The 25,554-nt window shown below is 49.7% G+C and overlaps 1 protein-coding gene across 1 annotated transcript in view; it reads right to left on the reverse strand.

Moving 5' to 3' along the window:
- LOC133933829 (receptor tyrosine-protein kinase erbB-4-like) overlaps positions 1 to 25,554 on the reverse strand; it is a 161,948-nt gene that overhangs the window by 41,440 nt on the left and 94,954 nt on the right. Inside the window, exons 3-12 of the mRNA XM_062381066.1 lie at positions 22,012 to 22,198; positions 7,112 to 7,246; positions 5,830 to 5,895; positions 4,510 to 4,628; positions 3,894 to 4,035; positions 3,217 to 3,330; positions 1,387 to 1,513; positions 1,214 to 1,287; positions 433 to 523; positions 138 to 343 (exon numbers count right to left, since the gene is read on the reverse strand). Coding sequence (XP_062237050.1) covers positions 138 to 343; positions 433 to 523; positions 1,214 to 1,287; positions 1,387 to 1,513; positions 3,217 to 3,330; positions 3,894 to 4,035; positions 4,510 to 4,628; positions 5,830 to 5,895; positions 7,112 to 7,246; positions 22,012 to 22,198 — 1,261 coding nt within the window. The remainder of the gene's footprint in view (positions 1 to 137; positions 344 to 432; positions 524 to 1,213; positions 1,288 to 1,386; positions 1,514 to 3,216; positions 3,331 to 3,893; positions 4,036 to 4,509; positions 4,629 to 5,829; positions 5,896 to 7,111; positions 7,247 to 22,011; positions 22,199 to 25,554) is intronic.

Here is a 25,554-nt window from a genome sequence, read left to right on the forward strand (position 1 = left end):
AGAATTGAACATTTATTAATTTGGCCGCTCGGCTTTTGTGGAGTTTGTGTTTTAATTAAGTCACTTTTTGCAGAAAGGATGATTTAATCCGCTGAAGTGTTGCAGAGTAGAATTAATAGAAGTGCTATGGTACTCACAGCACTCTTTTGGATCCCGGTTGTTGCGGATCAGAACCTTCTGGCTCGGCGTCCTGAAGAGAGACGTCCAGTTCACCGTGTTGTAGAAACACAAGCGGCTGTTGTTGAAGATGTAAACGTTCCCGGCGCTGATCTCGTCCAGCGACTGGAACTGGAGGGAGGAGATCCAGCGCTGCTTCAGGATCAGCAGAGAAATACCACTTCCACTGCAGGAGGAGCAGGAGAGGAGGAGTTAAAGGTTTAAAAAAGAAGGGAGGACGAGCTGGAAATGAAAAGGTGGAGAAACAAAAAGCACCTGTAGAGAGCTCGGCCTCCGATGGTCGCCAGGCTGGAGAAAACACTCAGATCCGTCATGTTCTCCGGCCACGACTGGATGTTCAGGAAACCTTCACACAGTTTAAAGACATTCAATACACAATGGCTCCTTGATAAGTGATTTTCAATGAGCAGACGAGGACAAAGGAAGCAGAGGAAATAGGACGAGGACTCTGAAGAACCCGTCCCACAAAGGCCCAGTCCTCGGAGAAGACGACGCACACTAATTACCAAGATGGATTTAATATCCAGCACAATTTGTCCGGCTGCACTTGGCTTTAATGACAGATTATATCGAATCAGCACGTGTGGAGGCGACATTAAAGGGATGGAGCAGGAAGCGTGGGGGGATAGAGCAGCCATTGCTCTTCCTTATTGCTCTGGTTTTCATTATGAAAATGCAGTTTCACTCCATTAGGTGTTTGGCTCAACTGCAAGTCACAGTTTAATATGACAAAAGGGTTTGTAGATGAGGTACCGCTCATCCCTTTAGGCCTCTTACAGCTAATGAATAAACACACACTGCTCTACATAGAGCGAGCACGTACACACACACACACACACACACACACCAGCAGCAACATAATACCCATCAGACCAGCTTTTAGATTTCAGCATCAGCTTCCATCTTTCCCTGAAGCCTCCGAGGACTAATAGATTACACACACACACACACTAACACACACACACACTAACACACTCACACACACACAGACACACACACATGTTTTCCCAGGTGGGTCCAGTGAGGTGGTTTTTACCTGTGATCTCTTTCACTGTGCGGAACGCGTTGAGGCGTTCAGGGTCCAAAGGTCCGATACCGTGATACATGTCCCTGAAGAGGACAGGAAGCAGACACAGGGTTAAAGTTGTTGTGTGGTCAATATGAAAGTCGTGTGTGTGTGTGTGTGTGTGTGTGTGTGTCGTCACCCACCCTTTAATGCCGGTGATGAGGAAGATGAGGTTCCCGTTGATCTTGGTGCAGTTGACGAACAGATGGATGTTGCTGGCGTCCACGGTCTGAGCCGTCTGCAGGCTGCCCGTCCCGATGCCGTCGCACACTGACAGATCACAACACACACACACACACACACACAGTCACACATGAACCTGATGTAACTAACAGTGCTGCTGCTTTCGCCCGTGAACACATCATTTCAGAGATTCTTTCAACGTGTCCTTGTGCAGCTCCGACCTCGCCTCACCAAACCCCCCTTAGCTTTTAATTCTTCCCTCCTCCATGAAACCAGAGCCGTGGACGAGGCCGCGGCCCCCCCGCTGTGAAGGCACGGGCCAATCAGCAGCCAATTCCTCGCTGTAATGAATTCATTACATCTGCATTAATTACACTCGCAGTCTATGTATTTCTGACAGAGACGGGGGGGGGGCGATGATGAATCAGGTTGGCATTAAGTGGGGTAACCAGTTCTTGATAGTGATTTATACCAGCCAATTCCATATCTGAAATGTTAATTTGTTATCATTTCCCACAGTTCCTGGGGCTATCCCTCATTACCCCCTCCCCGCTGCGTGACCATGCAATCAAGAGATTAGCCAATCAAAGGGCGCCGCACCCCCGCCGCCGCCCCCCCCTCCGGAGGGGAAGCTGCCTTTGTGAGAACACCAGGAAGACGCTGCCGCCTGATTCCACTTTGTGTTATTCCAGCTGCTGCTCGGGTCCAGTGAGCAGGTCAGAGAGGATCTCATCACGGGAACACGCTCGATGTCCTGAGGGTCAAACACGTGACCTCTGTCTGGGCAGCGTCAGGCTCCTCCTCCAGGTCGTAGCCCGATCCCGTCCGACAGAGGAGTACGCCTGCTGACGCTTTGTTGGATTAATTAGAATCAATAAATGAATAAGTCTTAAGTATATTTATTGGAAGCTAAGCTTTCTCTGTTAATACATGAATTACTTTTCCTCTTAAAAGCGTTTTGAAGTAATTCCTGAGGGCGGCTGTTGATCCAGTATCATCACCGTTCGCTTGAAGCTATTAGATTAAACGGGTTTAACTGAGTAAGCTCTTGTATATACAGTAGAATGCAGTGCAGTGGAGGGAAGCCGGGGGAACCGTCCTCCATGTAATATAATAAAGCTCCATCTGTTGTCTGTGGACGTCTCTCTCAGACAGATCTGCAGACAGTCCCTGGGACAACAGGCAATAAAACACATCATCATTCCCACTTTCATCAGAGCTGCTGAGAAGGTAGAAGTCACTCAAGGTGACACGCCGACACTTAAACTGCAAACATCCGACCCAACCATGTTCCTCACACACACTCACTGGTTTCAGACCGACTCGTCTGTGGGCCACGGTTTGAATCTGATAGGTTGAGTTCTCTAGTTTCTCACATTGGATTAGTCAACGTTGTCTAAATTTGACCTGCAGCATCTTCAGGATGTTTTTATCTCGGTCCTGTAGTTTGTTCGTCAGCATAATAACTCAAAAGCTACTGAATGAATTTCCACACAACTCAGTGGAGGGGCAAAGAGGGAACTCATAAATCTTTAGGTGTGGATCTGCAAAAAGCAGTGGATGCAAGAATGTTTAATAATCTCCTGCAACACTGACAAGGTTTGCACATTTCACTGATTTCAGAGAGAAGAATACACAGATCTAACATCTATGAGCCTGTGGAACCAGGACCTGGTGGATTTAAACGGTGGTTTAGAAGTGGACTTGGAGGTCTGAGCTCTACTGTGCACATTTCAAATTGGCCCGTCCATGCTGTTATCCTGCAGGATCTTACCAAACCCTTGTGTTACCTTTGGGACAGATGTCTGTGCAGGGGATGCACATCTTGATGCGGTTCTCCTCCACCTCCATCTTGTTGCTGGGACATGCTCGGACACAGGAGCTGTGGTCCACCACGAAGTTATCTGTGGGATCCAGAAGCCGTGTTAATAACAAACGACTCCCACTGTGGATTCCATCACGTGAATCCATTGAGTCACAGCGTTTCCTCGTCTGACGCTGAGAAATGAATCATCTTTTAATCACATTTGTATAATGATCAACACTAATTGTGTATACTGCGCTGGGAGAGTAATGAACCATGTTTGTGTGCGAGTGTGCGGTTTGCTCATTTGAGGATCAGTGGGACTTGAAGGTTCAATCTGTTGCTGCAGCCTCACTTCCATCCCTGCTCTCTGACTCCAGAGGAATCAGGACTGGTTTTCTCTCTGGCTGCCAGAAGCTGAGACAGACGCTGCAGCAACGAGTCGAGTGAGACAACATTTGATTTATTCATGTCTGAGTCATTCATCTCAGATTTAAGTAATGGCCTGGAGTCTGATTTCAGGAAAGACGAGAGGATAAATGCTTCTTCTGCAGCGGACACCGCGGCACAGACGATCAAACCTCATCATGAACTCTGGTATGATCATCTTTGTGACGGCAGTGTTGTGTGTCTGTGTGTGTGTGTCTGCTGGAGGACACTCACGTGGACACTTCTTGACGCAGAAGGCTCCGTACGTGTACCTGGCTCGGGGGTTGTGCTCCAACTGGAAGGACGTGGGGTTGTACACAAAGGGCTGAGGACACTGGGTCACACACGCCCCGCTGTCGTTGAAGTTGGTGCAGGCCTGGAAACAAAGAGCACGAGTGTTAGAGCAGCTTCTCATCTCACCGTCACATGCGGAACTTCCTTCACACCGAACAGGAGAAGAGCCGGAGCCACTGATCCACAGCCGCGACGTAAACACTGACATGTTTCCTCATAATCCTCTGAAGTGTTTCTGTCGTCTGTGGCTTCAGGCTGAGGCGACAGTAATTGGATTGGATGAACCTTTCTGTGAATTACAACCACAATCTCCTCCCCCCCACAAGTCGGCGCAACAGGGAGAAGTTGAGCTGATATTAATTGGAACACTGAATCACCAATTTGCTCTTTGGAGGGAGCCATAGAGGGAAGGAAGCTGAGGGAGGGCGGGGGGAGGTGTGTGTGGAAAGTTCACATCAGGAAGGAGGTGGAGGAGAAAAAGTAGAAGATGAAGGAAAGAGAGACATTGTGTGTGTGTCTGTGTGTGTCTGTGTGTGTCTGTGTGTGTGAGACGTACGAAGCAGTCGGTGTCCTTGGGACCCGAGCAGCCGCCGGCACACTCGCGGTGGCAGCAGTCGCTGACGTACGGCCCGAAGCAGCGACCGTCACACTGCTCGGCACACACCGTCTTCGTCACTGCACAGGGAGACAGAGAAGACTTTTCAAAGGTCTGACACAAACACACAAAAGTTCTGACACGTTCACACACATAGAGGGAGACGACACATTTTACAGGGGATTCGGTATCGCGATACTTTTCAGCTTCTTGTCCGTGTGCTTTGAGAGAAAGAAGAGGACGCCTTCCTGAAGCAGGAACCAGCAGCTCGCCGGACGTCTCCTCCTCTCACCACCTTCAACGAGCCTCTTCTCCTCAAACCGAAAGTTTCTCCTACATCAATAAAGTTTGGGCAAATATCTACCGAACACTTCTGATTCACCAAATCTGCCTCTCGGCCAACTGGACCCGCAGCGTCCAACTGGGCTCATAATTCCCCAGAAAGCCCGGCTTTATTTGTTGCTGGGCCAAAGAGAGTTTTTCCTGATTCTCTGAAGGAAGCTGCCGCCCTCAGTGTGATTAGCCGGCTCACACTTGGCTTGCACCTCCAGTTCTCCGGCCTCCCTCCTATTGGCTCGACAGAGGGAGAAGCAGCAGCTCGGAGCGCAGGCATTCAAAACTGCTGCGCTCACTATCTGTCGGGCTGGAACCATAATGATGCAGGAGAGAGGGAAATAACAAGGCTCTGAGTCGGAGTCTGTGTGAGGACAACAGCCTCTCAGTCTGTACAACCACATTAAAACATCCCATAATTATAACCAGCACCAACATCTCTCCTGCTGCCCTCGTTCCTCCAGTGTTTTATTAACGCTGCTGCAGACAAACACGAATACTAACTCTGTTGTTCTATCTTATTTAACTTCATCTGAAGCAGATGTTTGTCAGACAGCCCCCCCCCCCACATCATAATAATAATAATAGATCTAAACAGATTAAAGCAGATTACAGATTAATCTAGAGCAGACGCTGCAGGATGCTCGATTCCTCTGAGCAGGCTCAGTAAATACAGGAGGTCACTGACAGATTTCATTAGCCTGGATTTAAAGTTTAAACAACCCCCCCCCCCCCCCCAGTTGAATCATTGGGATCTTGTTGCAGATATTTATTTCTACTTTTATGGTGTTTTATTCATTTGTGTGCAGGACGTTGTGGCTTAGCTCCGGGAAAGGTATAAAGTTAAATAAACTTTATTTACTTATGTGGTTGAACTTTCCCTTCAAGTGACACACATGACTAAGTGTGTGTGTGTGTGTGTGTGTGTCTGTGTGTGTGTGGACTCACGGGTCTGACACTGGTCTTCCTGATGCCCCCAGCAGCGTCCGTTACACGAGCGATGACAGCGTCTGCCTGTAGAACACACACACAAACACACACACATAACATCAGGCAACTCCTCAGCAAACTTCAAATTTAGTTTTGACACACACTCACACACACACACACACTCACACACACACACACATGCCCTTAAAACTTCCCAGCCTGCCGACAGTGACAGATCTGTTGACTCTCCTTCACTCGTCCGACAGTCGCCCCACTTACTGTGTAAAACTGAGAGACAGGCCTGGACTCCCCCCCGTCACAGAGGAGCTGACGGGGGGGGCTGATGGAGGGGGAGCTGACGCGGGGGGGCTGACGGAGCGCTCACACCCTTCATGTTCCAGTCTGCCGTCATCCAGATTAATTGGCTACGGGTTAATTACACAGTAAGTGGAACAGAGCAGCCGATTGTCACCATGCCCCTCCAACCACTCCCACAGTGGGGCTGTTAAATACTAACTACAGCTTGGCACAGCCCCCCCCCCATTTGGCAACCTCAACTCCCACTCGCTCTCTTGTCATCTTTTGGCCCACCTCCTCCTCCGCTCTTTGTTGCCTCTTCCTCGTCCTCCTCCTCTCACGCTGCCATCTCATCAACACAATAGCAATTTATTTTACACATGTACTTTAAAAAGTCTTATTATAGAGCAGGCGGCTGGCAGCACGCTGCAGAGTACGCTCTGCTCAGGTTGTAGAACAAAGAGAGGTCGTGGGGGACAGGGGGACAGTGTTTATCTGTCCACGTCTCCCTCACGTCTCTTCATCTTCAGTTTAGTTTCCTCGCCGCTGCCTCAGAATGAGCAGGAAGAATAAAGGACGTGCAGAGGAGCTGGAGAGGGTCCGTCTTTAACAGCCGCTCTCTCTGACAGGGAGGGTCCGCCGCCGGAGAGCGAGGCCTGTAGTGTCCAGAGCAGAGGGAGATGAGGGTCTGCAGGGACCAGGGGAGAGGGGCGAGGGGTGAGGGGCGGCGGGGGGGCAGTGGGCAGCTTCCAACCAGCTGTCAGATTCACTGGGATTTAAGTCCAGCAGCTCCATGGGCCTCGCTGCAGAGCCACCACAATGGAGAGGCTCACACGCTGATCTAACACTTTGTGATCTAGCTTCCAAATGACCAGCAGGCAAACAGGATGGAGAACGAGGGAGAGGGCACCGCTGGGGCTGCTGGGACGGGAGCCTTCGCCAGCACATTTCACAGACCAGCGTTTTTTTGATGTTCATCCAAAGCTACTGGTTTTCTACTCACATCCCAGGTTGCTGTTGTTGGAGGGAACCACCAGCAGCTCGGCCTGGGGGTTCTTGATAATGTCACGCCAGTGGATGGTGTCGGCGTGGCACAGGAATTTGTTCTGGTCCACGTAAACACCCCCGTTCAGGATCTCTGCACAGAGAGAGAGAGAGAGAAGAGAGATGGATATACAGTACATGTTCACGGTGGCAGGAAATCAATAGCTCAAGGTGAACTCCCATCGTTCCCACTCAGAGAAGCACGATGCACACCGTGTTCCTTCAGGTGCATCTGAGCATGAAGATGCAACTGAGAGACACACACGCTCCCACTCCACTCAACATGTTTCACACACTTCCCCCAAACAGCAAATCCATTTCACAAACAGCCCCATTATGCATTCAGAAGGAACGTATTCTGTTCAGCTGGAGAATTAGAGGTAATGAGTTTGAATGCCAGTGCCAGACGTGGGATCCTCGTCCAGTTAATTAGAACTGGGAAAGTAAACGGCTGCAGATACGGGAGCGTTTAGTGAACGAGGTCTGGAGTGAATCCTGCAGCTTAAACGCTGCGTTGCATCGGCTGCTGGTAGTTTCAATTGAAATATAAGGAAATGGGGGGGGGGGGGTGGATATCAGCTTAATAGCACAAATATGGAGGAGTGGCTTTGACAGATGCCTGCACATGAAGCACGATAACAAACACTAATCTGTCTCCTTGCTGCTAATCCAGGTTTTGGAAACGGACACTGAATGAAATGATGCTTCGGTAATCCCCCCCCCCTTGCTCTGAAGCCGTGGCCTGAGGCAGAAGAGAGACAACCCCCCCCTTCCGATGACTCTGCCCCCAGGGGGGGTTGTTTAACCTCGCTCAGGGATTTAGATATGATTCCCTTCCCCTTCAATACGGAGCACCGCCGGATTCCAGGAAAAAAAGCACTTGTCAGAATAAATGAAATTCGATATTAGAAAAGGGGAAAGTGACAATGCGGTTGAGATTAGAGCTGGATTACGTGAAGGTAAAGAAGGGTATTATCTCCCCGGGCAGATTATTAACAGTGATGGAGTTCCAGGGAGGATTGGGAGGCCGGGAAGCGAGCGTGCGAGGAGCAGGAAGCTAATCATCACCATCCGACACCCTGATTAAGGAAGTGGGCCTTGGTGGAGACGGGGACATTTATTCAGCTTCCTCTTAGAGGTGACACGGCGCTCCGTCTGCCCGCTGAGCGGCCCACAGCCGCGGCTTCATGTAATCATGTTCCCGTCACAATGGACGATTTATCAGGGGCTGTTTTACATTCATGGATAGTGGATAGAATGGACGGGCGGTGCTTTATTCAAATAGCAAGAGGAGTGCAGTGTCAGCAGGAATGAGAGGTGGCCCATGTGACAGAGCCTTTATATCGGAGAATATACCGAAGACATTTAATTCCTTCTTTTGTCTTTAAATCATCTTTAGATTATAATCTGCCATGAGTGATACAGTGAGTGTGTCCAGGCAGGAGATCCTGACCGGCCTCTGGTCTTCAGCTGTAATTTACAACGTGAGGAAACGCACTGACCACCCTGCAGAGCCCTGAAGCTTCAGAGAAATGCTTTATGTGAGGTTGAACCTCAGAGTCAGCAGATGGTGTCCGGTGGGTTGCAGCAGAGATTGAGGACGGACGATGCACATGGCTGCTCGGCTCTGGAGGGGGGGCATCGGTTTGCAGACGGTGGTTCAACATGTCTCCACGCTGCCCCCCCCCCCCCACTCTGCACGCTCGGTTCCAAACACCCCCCCGATCCTCACGCCGTGCTCCTCGCCACCGCCCCCGAGCTGCCACCTCCTCCCCTCATCCAGCGGAGTGCACTAACTCTCCCAGTGGGATGACAGGCCTGTATCAGGCGGTCATTCATTAACACTCCAGCGCTCCTCTCGAGTATCATCCCCGAGTATCAGCCCCACCCCTGCCCTCCCAAAGCTTCGATCTCCCCATCAGGTCGGGAGATATACAGCCGACCACCCCTCCCATCACCCCCCCCCCCCCCACCACCACTGATTCCCCTCCACCTCTGCACTCGTTGATTCACGAGGCGGTCGTAAAAGCTATTGTCCTGCATCGGAAGAAGGGAGGACATTAAAGAGAGGGAACAACAGGACGGAGAGAGAGAGAGAGAGAGAGAGAGAGGGGCGGTTAAAGTCCAGCACAACAAAACTGAGTCGGTTATTCAACGGGAGGATTCCAAAACTTTCTAGATTCTTACTTTTCAAACTTTATGGAGTAAAACTACACACGAACAAGCTGATGAGCGTCTTTTTAACACTTATATATGTTTATAGATCTATATCCAAATGAACATAATGGATGTGGTGCAGAATTTAAGGGATAGTTGAGGTGAAAGTTTGACATTCTAGTTTTTCATTGTCTCACATCATGTTTTAAGTCATTCAATCAATGCTATGTCAGTGCAGGTCACAAGTAGAGTACAGAACATGAGAGTCAAACCTGCAGGAGCGAGGTGTTGATTCTCTGGGAGGCAGATTTCAGCCTTTACAACATTTAAGATAACGTCCTGAGTGATTCTCCATTTCCATAATAGAAATAGCTATAGCACTTTTTCATTTTAATTGAATTCTGCTCGAGCAAAGAGAAATGGTTTGAGCTGAAGAGAAGCAAAGTGGGAGGACGGTGATGCTCTCCCTGATGCTATCGAGCAGCTCTGCACCGTCGACTGAAAAACACTTTGCTGCTTTTACAAAATGGACACAAAAGGAAAGTCCCGTCCTCCCGTCTGATCGCCTGTGTTAAAGCCTTGAGTTCAGCCGGGCGCCTCCCTGGGGGACGGCTTCCCGGCGATGCTGTTCTATGAGTGCACAGAGCCACCAGGGCCACCGGGGCCACCAGAGCCACCAGGGCCACCAGGGCCACCGGGGCCACCGAGGCCACCTCGTCAGGTTTCTTCTAAGCTGTTTCTAGAGCAGAGTTTTGCTCTGTCTCTCTTGGCAGTGAAACAAAGAGTCGCACAGTGACGCAGGAAAAAGAAATGGAAGCAGGAGAAAGTTGAAATGTCTTGTAGAATCCGAGATTAGATGTGAAGTGGAGGATGAGTTGGTCACTGGAGGAGAAGATAGAATCTGAGAATCTCATCGTTTAAAAGGGAACAATTTGAGTTTTTAGAAGTAATTTTACTGCCTTTCTCCTTAAAACGTGTAAAAGTTCAGCGTAAAATCTGTTAGTTTAAACGAACACAGGAAATCCTGCTTCCAACTTTACCCCAGAGCAAACTGGGCCGAGAAAATCACACACTAATGAAAACAATATTCAGAATATTAATAACCTGGATAAAAGTAAAAAACAGATTCAATTCACATCCCACCTCACTGTTCCCCTCTCAGCTGATCAACAGGAAACACACGGTGCTTGATATCACACTGTTTACCTGATGGTCACGGCTGCATGCTTCCAATCTGGTTCCTTTATTAATGTAGAACAAGTTCACACAGACTCAATCTGAAGATTTACCTGCTGAGAGTTTGTCTGAGTGGTCGACAAATGAACTTGGCAGGGGCCAGAATACTGCTTTTAAATGAAATATGAAGATGTAAATAACCGTTTCTCATCCTGCACATTTGAAACACATCCGTAGAAGAAAGCTTTTATTCTAGATCCCTGACGTGGAAGAGAGGACGACATCCAGTGTCTCCTGAGTGATAAGAGCAACACAGGAAGAGGTGTGCACACACACACACACACACACACACACACACACACACACACACACACACACACACACACACACACACACACACACACTCAAATCAGACGATAAGGGCCAATGAGCAGAGTCGATCCGGTGCTCAGTTACCTCTGCAGCCAATTAAGGTCATTTCACTGAGGTTCGACGGAGTGAGGAGCTCGACTCTTGAAATAGTTTCCCGGCACCAATCAGTGGCTGTGGCTCTGCAGGGAGCTGCTGACGAGCCTTCATCAGCGCTGCCGGCCACTCGGCCCACATTCCCTTCTCTCACTCATTATGCTGATGAAGAAGACTGTGATGGGGATCCGTCCTCGAGTGACGACTCCACCGCTCTGCAGCTTTTGTCTCGTCTCTGGGGCGGCGGCACGTAGCTGACAGTTGAGCCGAGTGCCTGTGGACGCTCCCCCATTCGCCTTTTATATCACCATCATCTCTCCATCCTCGAGATGCATCATGTCCACAACGCCTGTGGGGTTAAGTCGAGGCTTTACCTCTTAAACGCCAATTAATCACTCCGAGCTTCAGAGAGAAATGTAAAGAGCCCCGAGGGAAGCAGCTTCCACTGCTTGATGGAAACAAGATCCAGTGTGCACGCGGCCTAGGTCGTAAATGTCCTTGTTTCATAAATATATTTTATGGTTTTCTAGTCAGATACAGATTTTTATTTGGTTCTGCTGTTTCCTCCACAGTAAATAAATCTGTTATTGTTAAATTTCCGGATGCACCTAAAGGTTCAAATCCTCCCTGGTTACAACTGCATGAGCATGAAGTCAAAAGCGTCTTGGATTGTGCTTTTATTGTGAAATATCTGCAGGTCCTTCACTGACAGAAGCAGATTTGAACTGGAATGAGTCAGCGAGTACAACAGAGTATTTCTGTTAAAAAGTGAAACTCTGCAGATGCACTGAGGAGATTAATGGAGCAGAAACAATCCTTTCAAAGTGTTTTTCTGTTTCCATGGTTTAACTGTCGACCCAGCAGGCCAAAGCTTTATTTGCAGACTTTTATTCCAGCCTATGGTATCTAAGAGAAATGTAAACTCTCCGCAGTCGTTTACATGCATCAGTTCCTGGTGCTCGGCGTGGCCTGTGACACAGCGCCGACAGCTGGCGTGACAGAAGGTGCCGAACTGGGGAACCAAACAAATTGCCTTCATTCTCTTAGAGTGCAACCTCTTCAGGGAACGCCGATGAGCATTACTGAAATGGCGACAAATCTGCGACTCTGGAAAATAATGACTCTCACGAGGGCCGGAGGAGAGAAGTTACGGCGGCGGTGACGCAGAGAGATTGAGTTTCGTGCTCAGGCAACATTTCCAATTGCTCTCGGATAACACGGACAATCACCTGTAGAGATCACGAGTCTCAGAGAGGGAGCGAGCAGGAGGAGCGGTGGACGAGCGCTAACAAACAACACGACTCTACGTAGAAGTTGAATTACAGCTCGAGAGGCGTCTGCTTCAAAGCTTTTCACACCGGCTCTCTGAACTCCTCACACGTACACGAGGCAACCAGAGAACGCTGCAGCTCGATGAGTGGAACCGAGGGAACAATAAGGAGTTCAGGGTAAAAATCTCTTTTATCTCATGGCTGCAATGCTCATAAAATACTGACTCCAATGAAACAAGCCGCAGCAGAAAGGAAAGAGTGAGAGGAGGCTCACAAACAAGTGTTTGTACTAATCTGGTGTTCCGGCATGTACCTGCTAAACATCTTGAATTTAAAATAAGCCAATTTACAGTAAGAAAGAGAAACCCCACACTGTGAGGTAAACACATGACTTGAGCAGAAAACAAGTAGCGGGTCCCAAAGGGCCCCCCCCCCCCCGTGTGTAATTGAGAAGCACTCCACTGTACAGTGCCTCCAAGCATGTTTACTCTAAAGACGCAAAGAAACCGCAGGGGCTGGAGAGAGAGAAGCTGCCTGAGAGAAAGATAATTCTCAAGTCTCGTGAATAAGTGTAAAGTCTCCAGACTGCAAACCAGCCGCCGGTAGATGAATGGCTGCAGATTGCTGAGATAATAGAGACAGTAAAAGGGAACTAGTTTTGCCTCGAGGTGCAAAAAAGTAAAAGCATCAGCAAAAACAAAAAGGTGTTCGGTGCGACGAGCGACCGAAATGAAATGAACTTCTGACAGAGCAGAGCGAGGAGCCGCTCTCCCCGGCAGAGGAAACATTCTGCTCCTGCGGTCGCACCTTTTATAAGGAGCTGCATTATTCACACACCTAAAAAGCTGACAAAGGGTCGCGCTGTGTTTTATAAATGATACAGTCCTTACAAGCAGATCCACGGCGGCCGCGGGGCCTCGGACTTCAGGGGAACTTATCTGATCTTCACGGGAAGGCGGAGGTGGGTCTCCAGGCTCCCGTTCCCACACTTCTCCATTATTAGCTCTGCCAGACAGAGAGATATTGTGCCGGGTGACAAATGGGAGAGGAGCGCCGGGGCGCAGACAGTGCGGGGGAGGTCCCCCCCATCCCCCCCCCCACTCTCCCAGCCCAGCTACCACCATCCAGTGCGCCGCCGCCGTGTCCTCCCTGATAACCATAATTGTGTTTTAAAGCCCCTGATTAAATTTTGCAGTCTCGAATGATATTGTTTTGCGATGAATCCTTATGAAAAATGCTCCGTGTTAGGAGATTATGGAAGCTGCCGCGCTGAAGGAGGCAGATGACACTCTATTCTATCTAACTTATAGCTCCGACGGATGCTAAATGAATCCCTGCCATCACTCTTCCTCTCCTCCTCCACCCACTCTGGCTTCACCCGTCCGCTCTCGTCTCTGTCTTATAAACAAACACACACACACACGTTCACACCCCCGCCCTCTCATCCCAGAACGAGCTGCAGGTCGCACACACACACAGGCGGGGGGTGAGTTTTAAAGTTTAGAGGAAATATAATGTGAACAACCGAGGCTTCGTTTAATGGAAGATTCATAATCAGGAAACCAGGAGGTGATTTTTCATATCCTGACTCATGTGACCATAGAAACTAAAGCAGTGCCAGATATTCAGGCTTTATTTTTTCAGGGTGGAGGGAGGAGGAGGAGGAGGAGGAGGAGAGGGGTCGTCCATTTTATCATTTAGAAAACAAACTGAAAGGATAAAGATCTCCAAACTTTTCCCTGTGTCTCAACTTTACTGTAACGATGCAGGTCTCCCACCTGAGCCTCACGGCCCCGGAGAGGGAGGCAGATTTATTTTATATTTTTTAGAGGTGACACAAAATGCAATCAGGACGACTGAGAAGGCAGCAAATTCAATAATGGAGGCAAATGAAAATGGAAGTGGAGACTCTGCACTTAAGGTGGGAGGGGCTGGCGGCCCTAATAAGCTTCTTCTGTCACCGCTTCCCTGCATCTGAATTAACCAGCGGCCCTCCAATCAGCACGGGCAAACAAAAGAGCCGGCCAAAGAGAGGGGGGCGCCGCGGAATACTGATCAGCCTAACGAGCAGCAGTGGTTTTCCATGATCAACGAAAGCGTGCTTGTGTGTGTCAGTGTGTGTGTGTGTGTGAGTGTGTGAGTGTGTGAGTGTGTGAGTGTGTGAGCCGCTGGAGGGATTACTGCAGAATAAATTCACTCTACAATTATACTTTGTTGAAATTTGGGAGCTTTTAAAAAATCCATCTGAACATTTTGAGCAGTTGTGTGGTTTTCTTGAAGTTCTGGAGTTTTTAATAAGTCTCCGGGACCCAGAGGTCAAGCGGCTCACCCATCAAATAAATTGCCAGGTGCCGTCTGCAGCCGGCATGAAGAGCTGTGCCGGGAGGTTTCCCTGCAGCCGCGGTGACGGCTGGTTTTCACAGCAGAGCACCGCTCTCCCTTATTGTGCTGCACACAGTGTTTCTGGTAAAACTGCCCAAGCTGAGAACATCAAAGTGGAATTTAGAGGGCACTGTGAGCGGAGCATCGGGGGGGCCATCAGGACAGTGAAGCCGCTGAGCAGCTCGCCACACAACCTGCGATGTGGGCTATTATTAAACGTCCACTGTTGAGTCAGGGAAGTAAATATCAAAAGGAGAGTTCCTGGAGAGCGCTGATGTGTGTGTGCAGGGACGCACGCCGCTCGGCTGACTCCAGGTCTGTTATTCAAATTGAGCTCGCGACATATTTTCATGGAACAAATCGCTGAAGAAGTGTCTAACCCCCCCGCATTAGAACTGACACCTACAATGGGCTAAATGGGCAATTTGTCATTTCCTGGCACAGAGCTGCAGCACTCCCCCCCCCACACACACACTCGGGTAGTTTGAGACACACACAGGCAGACACACACACACCGCGGCAAATCAGCTATGACCGGTGAATTGCCTCCATCTGGTTCTATGGTATACTGGTGCAGGGTTCTGGGCCTCGGTCCGCTCCAACACTTCTACCGTCCTGGTCTTCTGGGACGATGAGCTCAGACATGAGCTGCACTCCACAGGCCGAGGAGGGCCACAGATCTCCAGTGGGGCTTTCTCAAATAGGAATAAGAAATGAAAGTAAAATGGTGGATCTCAGCGACACGTGGGGGGAAGTTCTTTGTTTTTGATTGAGTTGAGTTTAACTTTACTTTAAACTGTGTCTGACCCTCGTCTTCCTCAATGTCTCGTTTCTGTCACACTCTCAACACTTAGGCTTTCAATTTACTGAGTCAACGTTTATAATCTATTCATTAACATTTACCAGCTATTTCAGAGGCTTTTTCTTAAAGAACAAGCTCATTAATAACACGTTCTTATTCTCATGTGTCTTCTTCTGCCCCGAGACAAGTGGGATTCTCGTTCTCCTGTTGTCTGTCCATCTGTATATAAACTCAGGAAACAAAAAGGAAAGAGAATCATCTTTTGTCAGGTTCCAATTTAAAATACAGCATCGCTCCAGACGGGACTTGAATTAGAGGAGGACCAGTGAGTTTGCAGGGAAACAGCAGGTAATTGTGACTGTAATGGTCTCTGGTGTGTGTGTGGGGGGGGGGGGGGGGGAGGACCGGCACTCGGAACGTGCTCCTGCAGGATTGAAACCACTAAGCAGTGATGGTAGTATTAAAATCCCACCACCTCCTCCTCCTCCCTCGCCCAGAGGAGTAGATCCAGCCTGAATGGGGCTTGAGTTCCCCTGAGGGAGATGTTTATTATCGTCTCTCTCCGATCTCTGCTGAGACCGGCTCAGAGGAAGTATCTGCAAGTCGCTCTGTGCTCGGGAACTGAACTAAGCACATCGATGTCGGTTTTATTAGAAGCAGAAACTTTATTGCCTCCAACGAGGAGGTGTTGTTTCCCTCCCTGTCCATCTGTTTGTCAGTTTGTCGGAAGGATTAGGAACAAGAAACTAAATACTCAACGGATTTCAATAACACTTGGTGGAGGGACGGGACACGGACCAGGATCCTGAGGTCTGGAACGGACCTGGAGGACAGGAAGCATCCAGGAATAAATGTGGTGTGTGGGGGGGGTACCTCCTAGTTACCTCATGCTAACTCCCTGATGCCATGAGAGGATTGACCACAGCATCAGGGAGGTGAAGGTCGTAGGAGGATCAGGAGGAAGCTTCTCATCTGTGATAGTAAACAGGATGAAGGGGTTAAAGGGTCGTTATCGCTCAGCGGGGGGGCCTGTCGCTGCATGAAAGTAGCTCAGTTAGCCGGGGTCAGCCGACACTGACCTACGAGGAGAAACAGAACATCTAAGAGCACCAACAGGGCCGCAGACACACGGCCCTGGGGGGCCCAGGGGGGCCATTACCATACCATTAGGTGTCGTTCGCCCTCCCAGTGGACGAGTCACAGCCGCTAATGGGAACAAACCCAGAAGCCCCTCGGGTCTCCTTGTCAGAGCGTCGGAACACAAACAGCAGCACAGAGCTGATAACACAGAGCACAGCCGTGGCATTCCAATGCCTTCTGGGTGAAGAGATGGGAAGTGGAGATAGAGACATGAGAACAGAAACTGTGGGATCAGAAAATGGCGTCCGATCGTGTTCCTGCATGTGGATGAGCGTCCCACTTCTCCTTGTCTCCTGAAGAGACGCCGAGCTACGACAGGATGTTGTGATTGTGTCTCAGGTGACATCACAACCGAGACGAGTCAGGAACGAGAGGCGTGTCCGACCTGGACGTTCAAACCCGACAGACGCCTGAAGCGCCAGGTCACGTGACCCTGGACTGTTGTGTCCTCTCAGAAGGACAAGATGCTGCTTTGGTCTTTTCACCCCCGGGAAGAAAAGGGGTGAAGATGAGAGAATAAAAAGAGCAAAACTTTATTTCACACAGTGGAATGAAGGACTCTCTTGCTTTGCAGATCCACGACCGCAGCGTTTTCTAGGCTAGCAAAGCAGCGTTTGAAGCTGGGAGATATGTTTTAATCATTTGGCGCCTTAATGATGACACTGGATTCATTATTAATGGGCCCGTTCCTGCACTCTCCCTCATAACAGTCCGGAGCCGGAGTGGGTATTAGCATTAGCCGCTTTGCCTCTATTTGATCTTCCTGTAATTACGCCACATTTTGGAGATCACACCCCGAGCTTTATGTTAAGTAAAGAGGACGTGTTTTTTTTTTTCCTATACAAAGTCCAAACTCAATAACCAACACTTCCTTTCCCCCGTGTTTCTTTTTCTCTTCTCTCTCCCTGAAGCACCGAGCTCTGATGGAGATGCAGATCGGTCTTCAGATGAGCTGCAGGATTCCTCTTTCTATCTCATCTCTGAATGTCTTAACTGGAAGAGTTGAGCCCCGGTGGAGGGTTGAGGCTCAGCAGCTCGACTGCTCCGTCTCCTTCCGAGCGCTCAAATGCATCTTTCCATTCCTCCGCAAATAGAAGTGATTTACTGTAAAGACCAAATGCACTCTTATATCCCACATCTTCATAACCCTGAGGTAAAAGGTTTTACATCCCTGACAGTCATAGAACTAAACAGTGTCTGTAAATAATTCTCTGTGCTTTTGATTTCTTGCATAAATATGAAGACCAATCTCCATTTTGCTGATTTAGCTGCTCAGCGGCTCTGAAGATGAGAAAGTGCTTAGAGCGCCGGTGGATCGATAGTCATGCTCTGAAAATGAAGACGCGCATGGGGGTTAATTAAAAAGAAGTCTATAAATCAATTCATCTCAGCAACAACTGCTGTTGGTAATTTGGCCTAAATGCGTTCAAAGTGCTCAGAGAAAACGCTGCAATTAGCAGGACAGCGCCCGTGAGTTATTCCTCTAGAACCAGAGGGCGGCTGGGCGGCTGCCAGGCGGAGGCACCGGGCGGTGTCACCACGGCCTCACTGAGCCTGACAGAAAGCATCACAGGTGAGAGGGTGGAGCGGGGAAAGAGGAAAGGCAGGGGGCGGCAGAGAGAGGTAATTGGCTCTCTGCACATGGGCATGTGAGGAGTAGGGGGGGGTGGTATGGCAACCAGATGGGAAGCCGGAGTCGGCGCCCTCTTTGGGGCAAACTGAGCCATTTGGCGTTCATCCAGAAAAACAGAAAAAAACAAAGTGAAGTGAAGAAAGAGCCGAACGGGATCTGAACTGGATGTGAAACCCATTCCACACGCCTCAGCTCTCTCAGTGTTATGGAGGTTATTATCTCCACTGCTGCACAGCAGGGGGTAATTAGCAGTGCAGCGTGTGCGTGTGTAGTGAGGCATGTTGTGTGTATGCACACAGGCCGTGTGGCTGTCGATACGTGTGTGTTATAGGTTATTCAGGCGTCACCGAGCTGCAGGGGCATAATAGGGTAAAGCTTAACAAGTCAGTATCAGAGGCTTTTCTTTAACACAGATTTCTCTTTATCCCTGATACTGTAAGGACCACGTAGCTGTACGCACACTGACTCCGCAGCCAAACTGAATAGCATGCTTTCTGTGGACTCCCACTGCGTGCCGGGTCCACAGAGGGCTGGAGCAGCAGTGAAGCTGTTGTTTAATGTATTGTGTGCAGCGGGAAATGTTGAATATATTCACGTACACATGCCCCCTGGATGCAGCGGAGGTGGTGAGAGGCATAACGTCTGAGTGAATGTGAGTGTTGAGAAGGGGAAATAATATGTGAACCTAATTGTGAGCTTAAAAGAGAGAATGGTGTATTTTCATTTTTCTGTCCCCGGCTGAGGAGGGAAGGGAATCGGGGGGAGCAGCTCTGATCCATATGCATGGTGGGATCCGGCTTAATTGCAGCATCGCGGGCGCTGGGATCTGTGGATTTGATCCAAAGGCCAGCTGAGTGTGGCAGCACCCTGAGTGTGTGCTAAAACTGGAGATGTGTGGAGCTTCAGTCAGACAGGAGGCCGGGGGGGGGCCCGGGAGCCCGAGCCACAGCGGTGAACCGGAGGTAAACTCTGCCACTGGGGATCGAGACGATTCAAGAAATAAGAGGAATCTGGAGACGTGGATTCTACATCGTGGAAATAAATAATGCAATGTGTACTTTGAAAGGAGTATGTGAAGATAGCACAGTTTCTATGGGGGTGTTTTCAGTCACAGTAGGGGAAGAAATCCTGAGCTGCATCTACGCCTCATTCCAGGAAGTTTATGAAGCGCACTGATGATTCAACGGTTTCACCTTGGGGGGAGGAAACGCCTCAGAGTGGAGGTGAGCACGACCAAACTCTCTCACGAGCTAAAAGAGGAAAAGTGACGAAAACAAAACCCCAAAATAAACTAGAATGATCTCATCCCTCCACCAGGGCTCAACGCTCCTTTAAATTCTGCAGCTAATCTGTCACAAGCACTAAAGATCCACATTCTCCCAGCTACAGATCGAGGGTAGTTTCAGCTTTTTGTTCTCTTCTGCAACAGGGGTTAGAACATATCATCTTGTGCAGGAGGTAATAAGCTCTGACGGAGGAGGGACAGGAACAGTGAAGGGAAGGTCATGAGACGTCCGCTGCAGAAAGAGCAACACCAGTTTCCCCTCACGAGTCATTTGGGGATAAAGGTCCACGTAGGCCTCGCTCTCCTCTGGTCCACGTGGAAGACGTCCCCCTGCTGCACCAGCTCAGGGTGTCAGCCTGCCCTTAAAACTCTCAGGAGTCTTTTATCACCGTGTTCAGACTCTATAAAACACAGCTTATTACACTAAATCTGTCACCGGCTTTAATGTGGATCACTGTTTGATCCCCCGACATCAATCACAAGAAACCAGAGGCCAGGATGAATCTCTGCTGTCCGACTTCTCCACGCTCAACGGTTTACTGCACCTGTTGAGCGCGCTGTCCGTCCCCCAGACTCTGGACGAGGACGGCAAAGACACGCGGCTCGTGTTTGTTCCCTGCCATTTAATTGGGTTCCACAGAGAGTGAGACATGTGCCAGAGAATCGCCAGCAGTTGGAAACGCAGGATAGATCTCCATACCCAGAGGAGAGCGGTGCAAAGCGGGCGGATCGATGCCAGAGAAGAAGCCTCGGGCAGAATACAACAAAGGGGGATGGAGCAGAGGCGTCCCGGTTTCTTGGCAGTGTAGGGCACGGACCACGTGGTCGGCCCGTGGTGGGTTCGATCCCAGATTCCTTGTTTCATGCTCTGGCCTCCTCCCTCTGCATGGACGCCATCGAACCAACCATAGAGGTGCAACATGTACAGTAGCTGCTGTCAGGCTGGTAGCTGGTGAATTCACAGGAGGACTGGCAGCTCCTGTGTGCGTCAGCCTCTGTTCTCTGGCCGAGCTGAGAGGGACATACGTGTTGGACATGATTCTTTATCCCGTTGGCCGAGGAGAGACACTGTAAAAGATTTCCGCTCAACTTGTCCTGGAAGAACAACGATATCTCTCCTGTTCCGGTGCCACAAAGAAATCCAGCAAATTCCATCCAACTCGGATTCTCTGGCAGCGCGTGGTCTCCAACATTGTGTTGTGTTTTCATTTATTTGAATCATGAATTCTGTTTGTACTGGTCTGCTCTCTCATCCCGTGGTAATGCTCCGGAGCTACTTCAGAGTTATATCACGTCGTTAGAGATTCCTCCTCAAACACGGAGATCAGCACCAGAAAGATGTAACTGGCTGGTTATTAATTCTTTATGATAAAATGTTTGGTTTACGACATATGACTTTTGTGGAATTAGCAGTGAGATAAACCAATATAAAGGCAACATTCTTCTCCTGCCTTCCATTCTCTTCATTCTCCACATGTTGGATGTTGAAGCGCCCTGTGCATCGATGGCCGATCAGCCGTCATGTTTTCCTGGAACTCCCCGGTTTCCTTCCTGACCCTCACGTTCAGCCTCTCTGTGTTTACCCTCATCCTCCTCCGTGTCACTTCAGACAGAGCAACAGATTCTGTGAGCGACCCTCGCGCTGCCTCTCCTCAGATCCTAAGTGACAGTTGTCCTTCTCTCCCTGACAGCTCGTGTTTCTCTCCCCGAGCGATGGTAATGCCGCCGCCGAGGAAAGAGGCAGAGCACGAGTCCTGGCGTGCGGGGGGGAGTTGAACCTTTTAGCCGGCTGACCGCCATCGCAGCTCCATCCGCGAGCAGCTCATGACCATTTAGAGCGATAACGAGGAAATTGGCTATTTGGAGAAAATCTGGAGAGGACGCGTTCAGCGGGAAGACAATAAAGAGGCCACTTTGAAAATAAAGAGAAGATGGTGTTTGCTGTTATTACTGTGAGTGGAGTTGGAAGGTCACCGCACGGCTCAGACAGTGATGAACTGACGCCGAGATCAAATCACACCAAAGCTTCTCTTTGCAAAATGCAGTCCACTTTCAATAAGTCCTCTCACATGATGAGAGAAAAAACTGCTCATCCATAAATCATAGCAAACACGAGCACTTCCCAAAAGTTCCTCCATGAAAGAGGCCTATTTTTGAGAGTGTAAACAAAAATGTAATTAATGTGAAAATAGGACTTCTTCTCGCAGACATTTGATCCTTGTATAGAGCAACAGAGCAGATTAATTTGCCAGGGTTGCAGATACGTAGCTTCAAAAAGTTGAGTTCCAATTTTGTGACTTAATTAAAAAGGCCCTATTAAATCTGGGTGTAAAAACAAGTCAAACACAAGCGCTTCCAGTGCAGGGAATATTTCACAGGCGGCTGAAAAATGAATCCACACAAGCAGACTCTCATTTTTTGCTCCGTTTAACTCCGGAGAGGGAAAGTGGAAGAAAGAAAAGAAGGAGAGGCGAGAGGTGCCGGAGCTTCACGCTGATGTGCTGAACCCGCAGCGTGTCTTTAAATAATCCAGCCTCATCAATCCTACCTGTGAGGTTGCGGAGGCCCAGCTGCCTCAGGCCGTAGTACCCGTCCCGCCGGTAGTTCAGGAAGATGGCGAGGGAGTAGCGGCCCTCGTAGAGCTTGGTGCCCCGGACGATGCGCAGGTTCTCCAGCGGCAGGTAGTCGAACTGGTTCAGAGCCACCAGCACGTAGCCCGTCACCTCCCGGATCGACTGCAGGGACACAGACCACAGCAGGATGTTAGATACCAGACAATTCAAATCACAGGATATGATTCTAGAAACTTTTCACACTTTTCCTTCTAACTCGTCTTCTAACAGTTTAATGCATCCTGTTCTTTTTCTGTGCGTGGGCGAAGTTTCCCTGAATTATCCGATGACAACGTTTACAGACAAACATCGTGGTGACATCACAGTGACATCGTGGGTGGGGGGGCGGTGCCTAATTACCTTGATGACAGGCCGTAATTAAAAGTGTCGTTCTCTGCACGCCGCTGTCAAAGACGGTTTGTGACAGAAGAGCGACCACTCTGTAAAGGGTTTGTGCAGCCCCGGCAAAACCCAACAGAGTCATTGATTATTAGGTATTATGTGTTTTTCCACATTATAGTAATTAAAAGGTATTCACGGTGTGTGCGTGTGACTGTCAGCCACCGGCTGCAGACGATGGCGTCACCCAGCGGCCCGGCCCTGGCACACGGAGCGTGATTTGCATTTTGAAATGTCAGGCTCCGGAAAAACTTGGCCAAACAGAGCAAAAAGATTAAAATGTCACCTCGGCTACAGACTAATTACACGTCTCCTCTGATTAAAGTGTCCCGGCAGCTGTTTGCAGCTTCAGACGCAACGATACAGGAACCTAAGAAACAAATAACCAATCACAAGATTCAAATGGATTTGAGATTATGATTCTAGACGTACGCTCTTATTGTGAAATTCAACTGTTTATATTCATATCTATATATACAGCCCTGCAGAGGAAAGCTTGGTACGTCTTCTCAAACACATCTGTCCCCCGCTGTTGTTGCTACTCCATCTCTGTGGCCATGCAATATTCATCTGAGTCACTCAAACAGCAGCCGGAGCTCCATGAGACGCACACACAGACACACACAGACACACACAGACACACACACAAACTCACAAAACACATACGACAGCTGTTAAATGCCACACTAACACATTTTACCGACCACCACTGACAGGCCTAATTAGAACATTACATTTAAAAGAAGGAGAGGAAACAGATCTGTTTGTACAATCGTCTGCAGCCTCCACAGAATTTATTCCTGTGGCTTTTCTTTTAGATTCTTTTCCACCATCGAGAATGAGTCACATTATTTCCTCACGACAAGACCGACCAGTAGGGGGCGCTGGTGCAGCTGCAGAGCTCTGTCTTTTTAATGGGAGATTGTAACGACGTGTTTGAATGATGCAGTAGAGGGCGCTCACGTGTCTCCTCCATGTTAGCAGATGTGTCACATGGCAGCGTTCATATCCAACAGGAAGTGGAGATGAGTCAAATTAGGTGTCATGCAAAATTCGCTGGAACTTAATCTTCGTAAGAAAGTGACTGCTCCTCTACACAGACATCCTCCCTCAGTGGAATCCCAGCAGCAAACACACAAAAGAGCAGATTGCTACACAAACTGAGTCATTTTAAAGAAATCATTAAAATGCCCTGTGACAGACTACGATGGGAAAAGTTTCCAAAGTAACGAGCAGCTCCAGAGTTGGGATGACTGGCTGTGAGGGGGGGGGGGGGTAAGGGGAGGTGTGACTGGCTGCTGACCCCCGGGGGACGCCCAGTGGAGACCGGGGGTGGGGACGCAGCACGCCGAGCTCCTGCACCTCAGGATAATAGCAGGTACCTGAGATGAGCTGCTATATCGAGCGCTCTGTGCTGTGCAGCTGCCACGTCGCTCCATTGTGTCTCTAAGACAATGGGAAAGAAACCGACAGCCGAGGTGCTTATTAGCGAGATTACAATGTGTCAATCACCTGAGGAGGGAGGGGGGGGGGGGGGGGGCAACATAATAAAAGAGCAGCAGAATCCATTTCAGCGGAGGCTTTGATTAGCATACTTATTGCACAAAGGAGTTGTGTTCATCTGCCTGTCACAGAGCCCTGCTCCTGTAGCTTCCTGTCCAATGTGCTTTGTGATTTGTGTGTTTGCTCGAGAGTTGTGTGCAACTTCCTGCAACTGTGTGCAACTTGTGACTCAGCCTCTGAAAGCAGCGTGCGAGGAAGAGGAAGTCGTCTCCGGGGGACTTGTTGATCCGCTCCCGTGGTTGGAAGCCACGCCGCTTCGCCGCTATGACCCCCCCGCGACCCCGTGTTTACAGCTGGGGACCGGGGGGGGGGGGGGCACGTGAGCTCGCCACGCTATCGCTATGACCCCGCCACGACCCTGTGTTTACAGCTGGGGGCCGGGGGGGAGGGGGGCACGTAAGCTTGCAATGCTATCGCTATAACGCCGCCGCCATCCCCAGGTGCCGGCCAGCGGCGCTGTGACTGGGAACAGGTGGGGGGGGGGGCTCTGTAACCCCGACCCAGCTGTGGGCACGCACTGGGCTGCTGGCAGACTCCACAGTGCACCCACTGTGCCCCCCCCTCTCCCTGCCGGCCTCCGGGGGGCGCCGGCACAACCACAGAAAACTGTTTCCCTGTTCCTTAGCAACTGCAGGAAAGCCTTCCAGCCGGAGCGAGCGAGAGAAGAGAGCGAGAGAGGGAGAGAGGGAGAGAGGGAGAGAAGAGAGGGAGAGAGGGAGAGGAGAGAGGATTTCTTTTTTAATGTAATTTACTTAATTCAATTAAAGGATTACTCTTCCCTTTCTCAGTCGTTTTCTTTCACTTTGACACCATTTCATTTCCTTATGTTGCTGTAAATAGTTTCTTTTATTCATCAATATGAATCTGCATTCCTGTGAGGTGGAGGTGGGGGGCGGGGGAGGGAGGGAGGGGAGGGAGGGAGGTCTGTAGGGAAGTAAACCCCCCCCCCGCTGCATCAAGCGCGCTCTGTTTCAGAAACACAAACACACAACTGAAGGATGCCGCTCGGAGAAGCTGCCCACCGCTGCCTGGTGGGCGATGTGCTCAGACTTAACAAGCCGGACGGTGGGCCGATCAACTGGTGTGTGTCCCCCCTGCACACCGAAGAAAACACACACTTAACAAGCAGAGTGGGAGGGGGGGTAATTTGTACCGACAAGGTGCACGGCCCCTCCACCGCCTCGCCCACGCTCCTGTCTCACCCCTTCATCCTCACCCAAAATAACCCGGTGATTAAAGTGGCTCCAAACGAGGAGGGAGTTAAAAGCTTCACACGCTCGGGCACCAGTTCAGGTCGTTATCTCAGAAAGTGTTCGGTCGGAATCTTTTGATTCCAGTTGTGTTGTGTTGTGAGAGCCACGGAGGGTTTGAGCCGAATCCACAGAACAAACACACACACACACACACACACACACACACACACACACACACACATGGCTCTGCTATCAGGCATAGACAAGACGCAGTCCACGCAGGTCAACTACCCATAATGCACTGCAAGTTTAACATTTCCTCCA

This window comes from Platichthys flesus, chromosome 22 (genome assembly GCF_949316205.1).
Source record: "Platichthys flesus chromosome 22, fPlaFle2.1, whole genome shotgun sequence".
Classification (NCBI taxonomy): Eukaryota; Metazoa; Chordata; class Actinopteri; order Pleuronectiformes; family Pleuronectidae; genus Platichthys; species Platichthys flesus.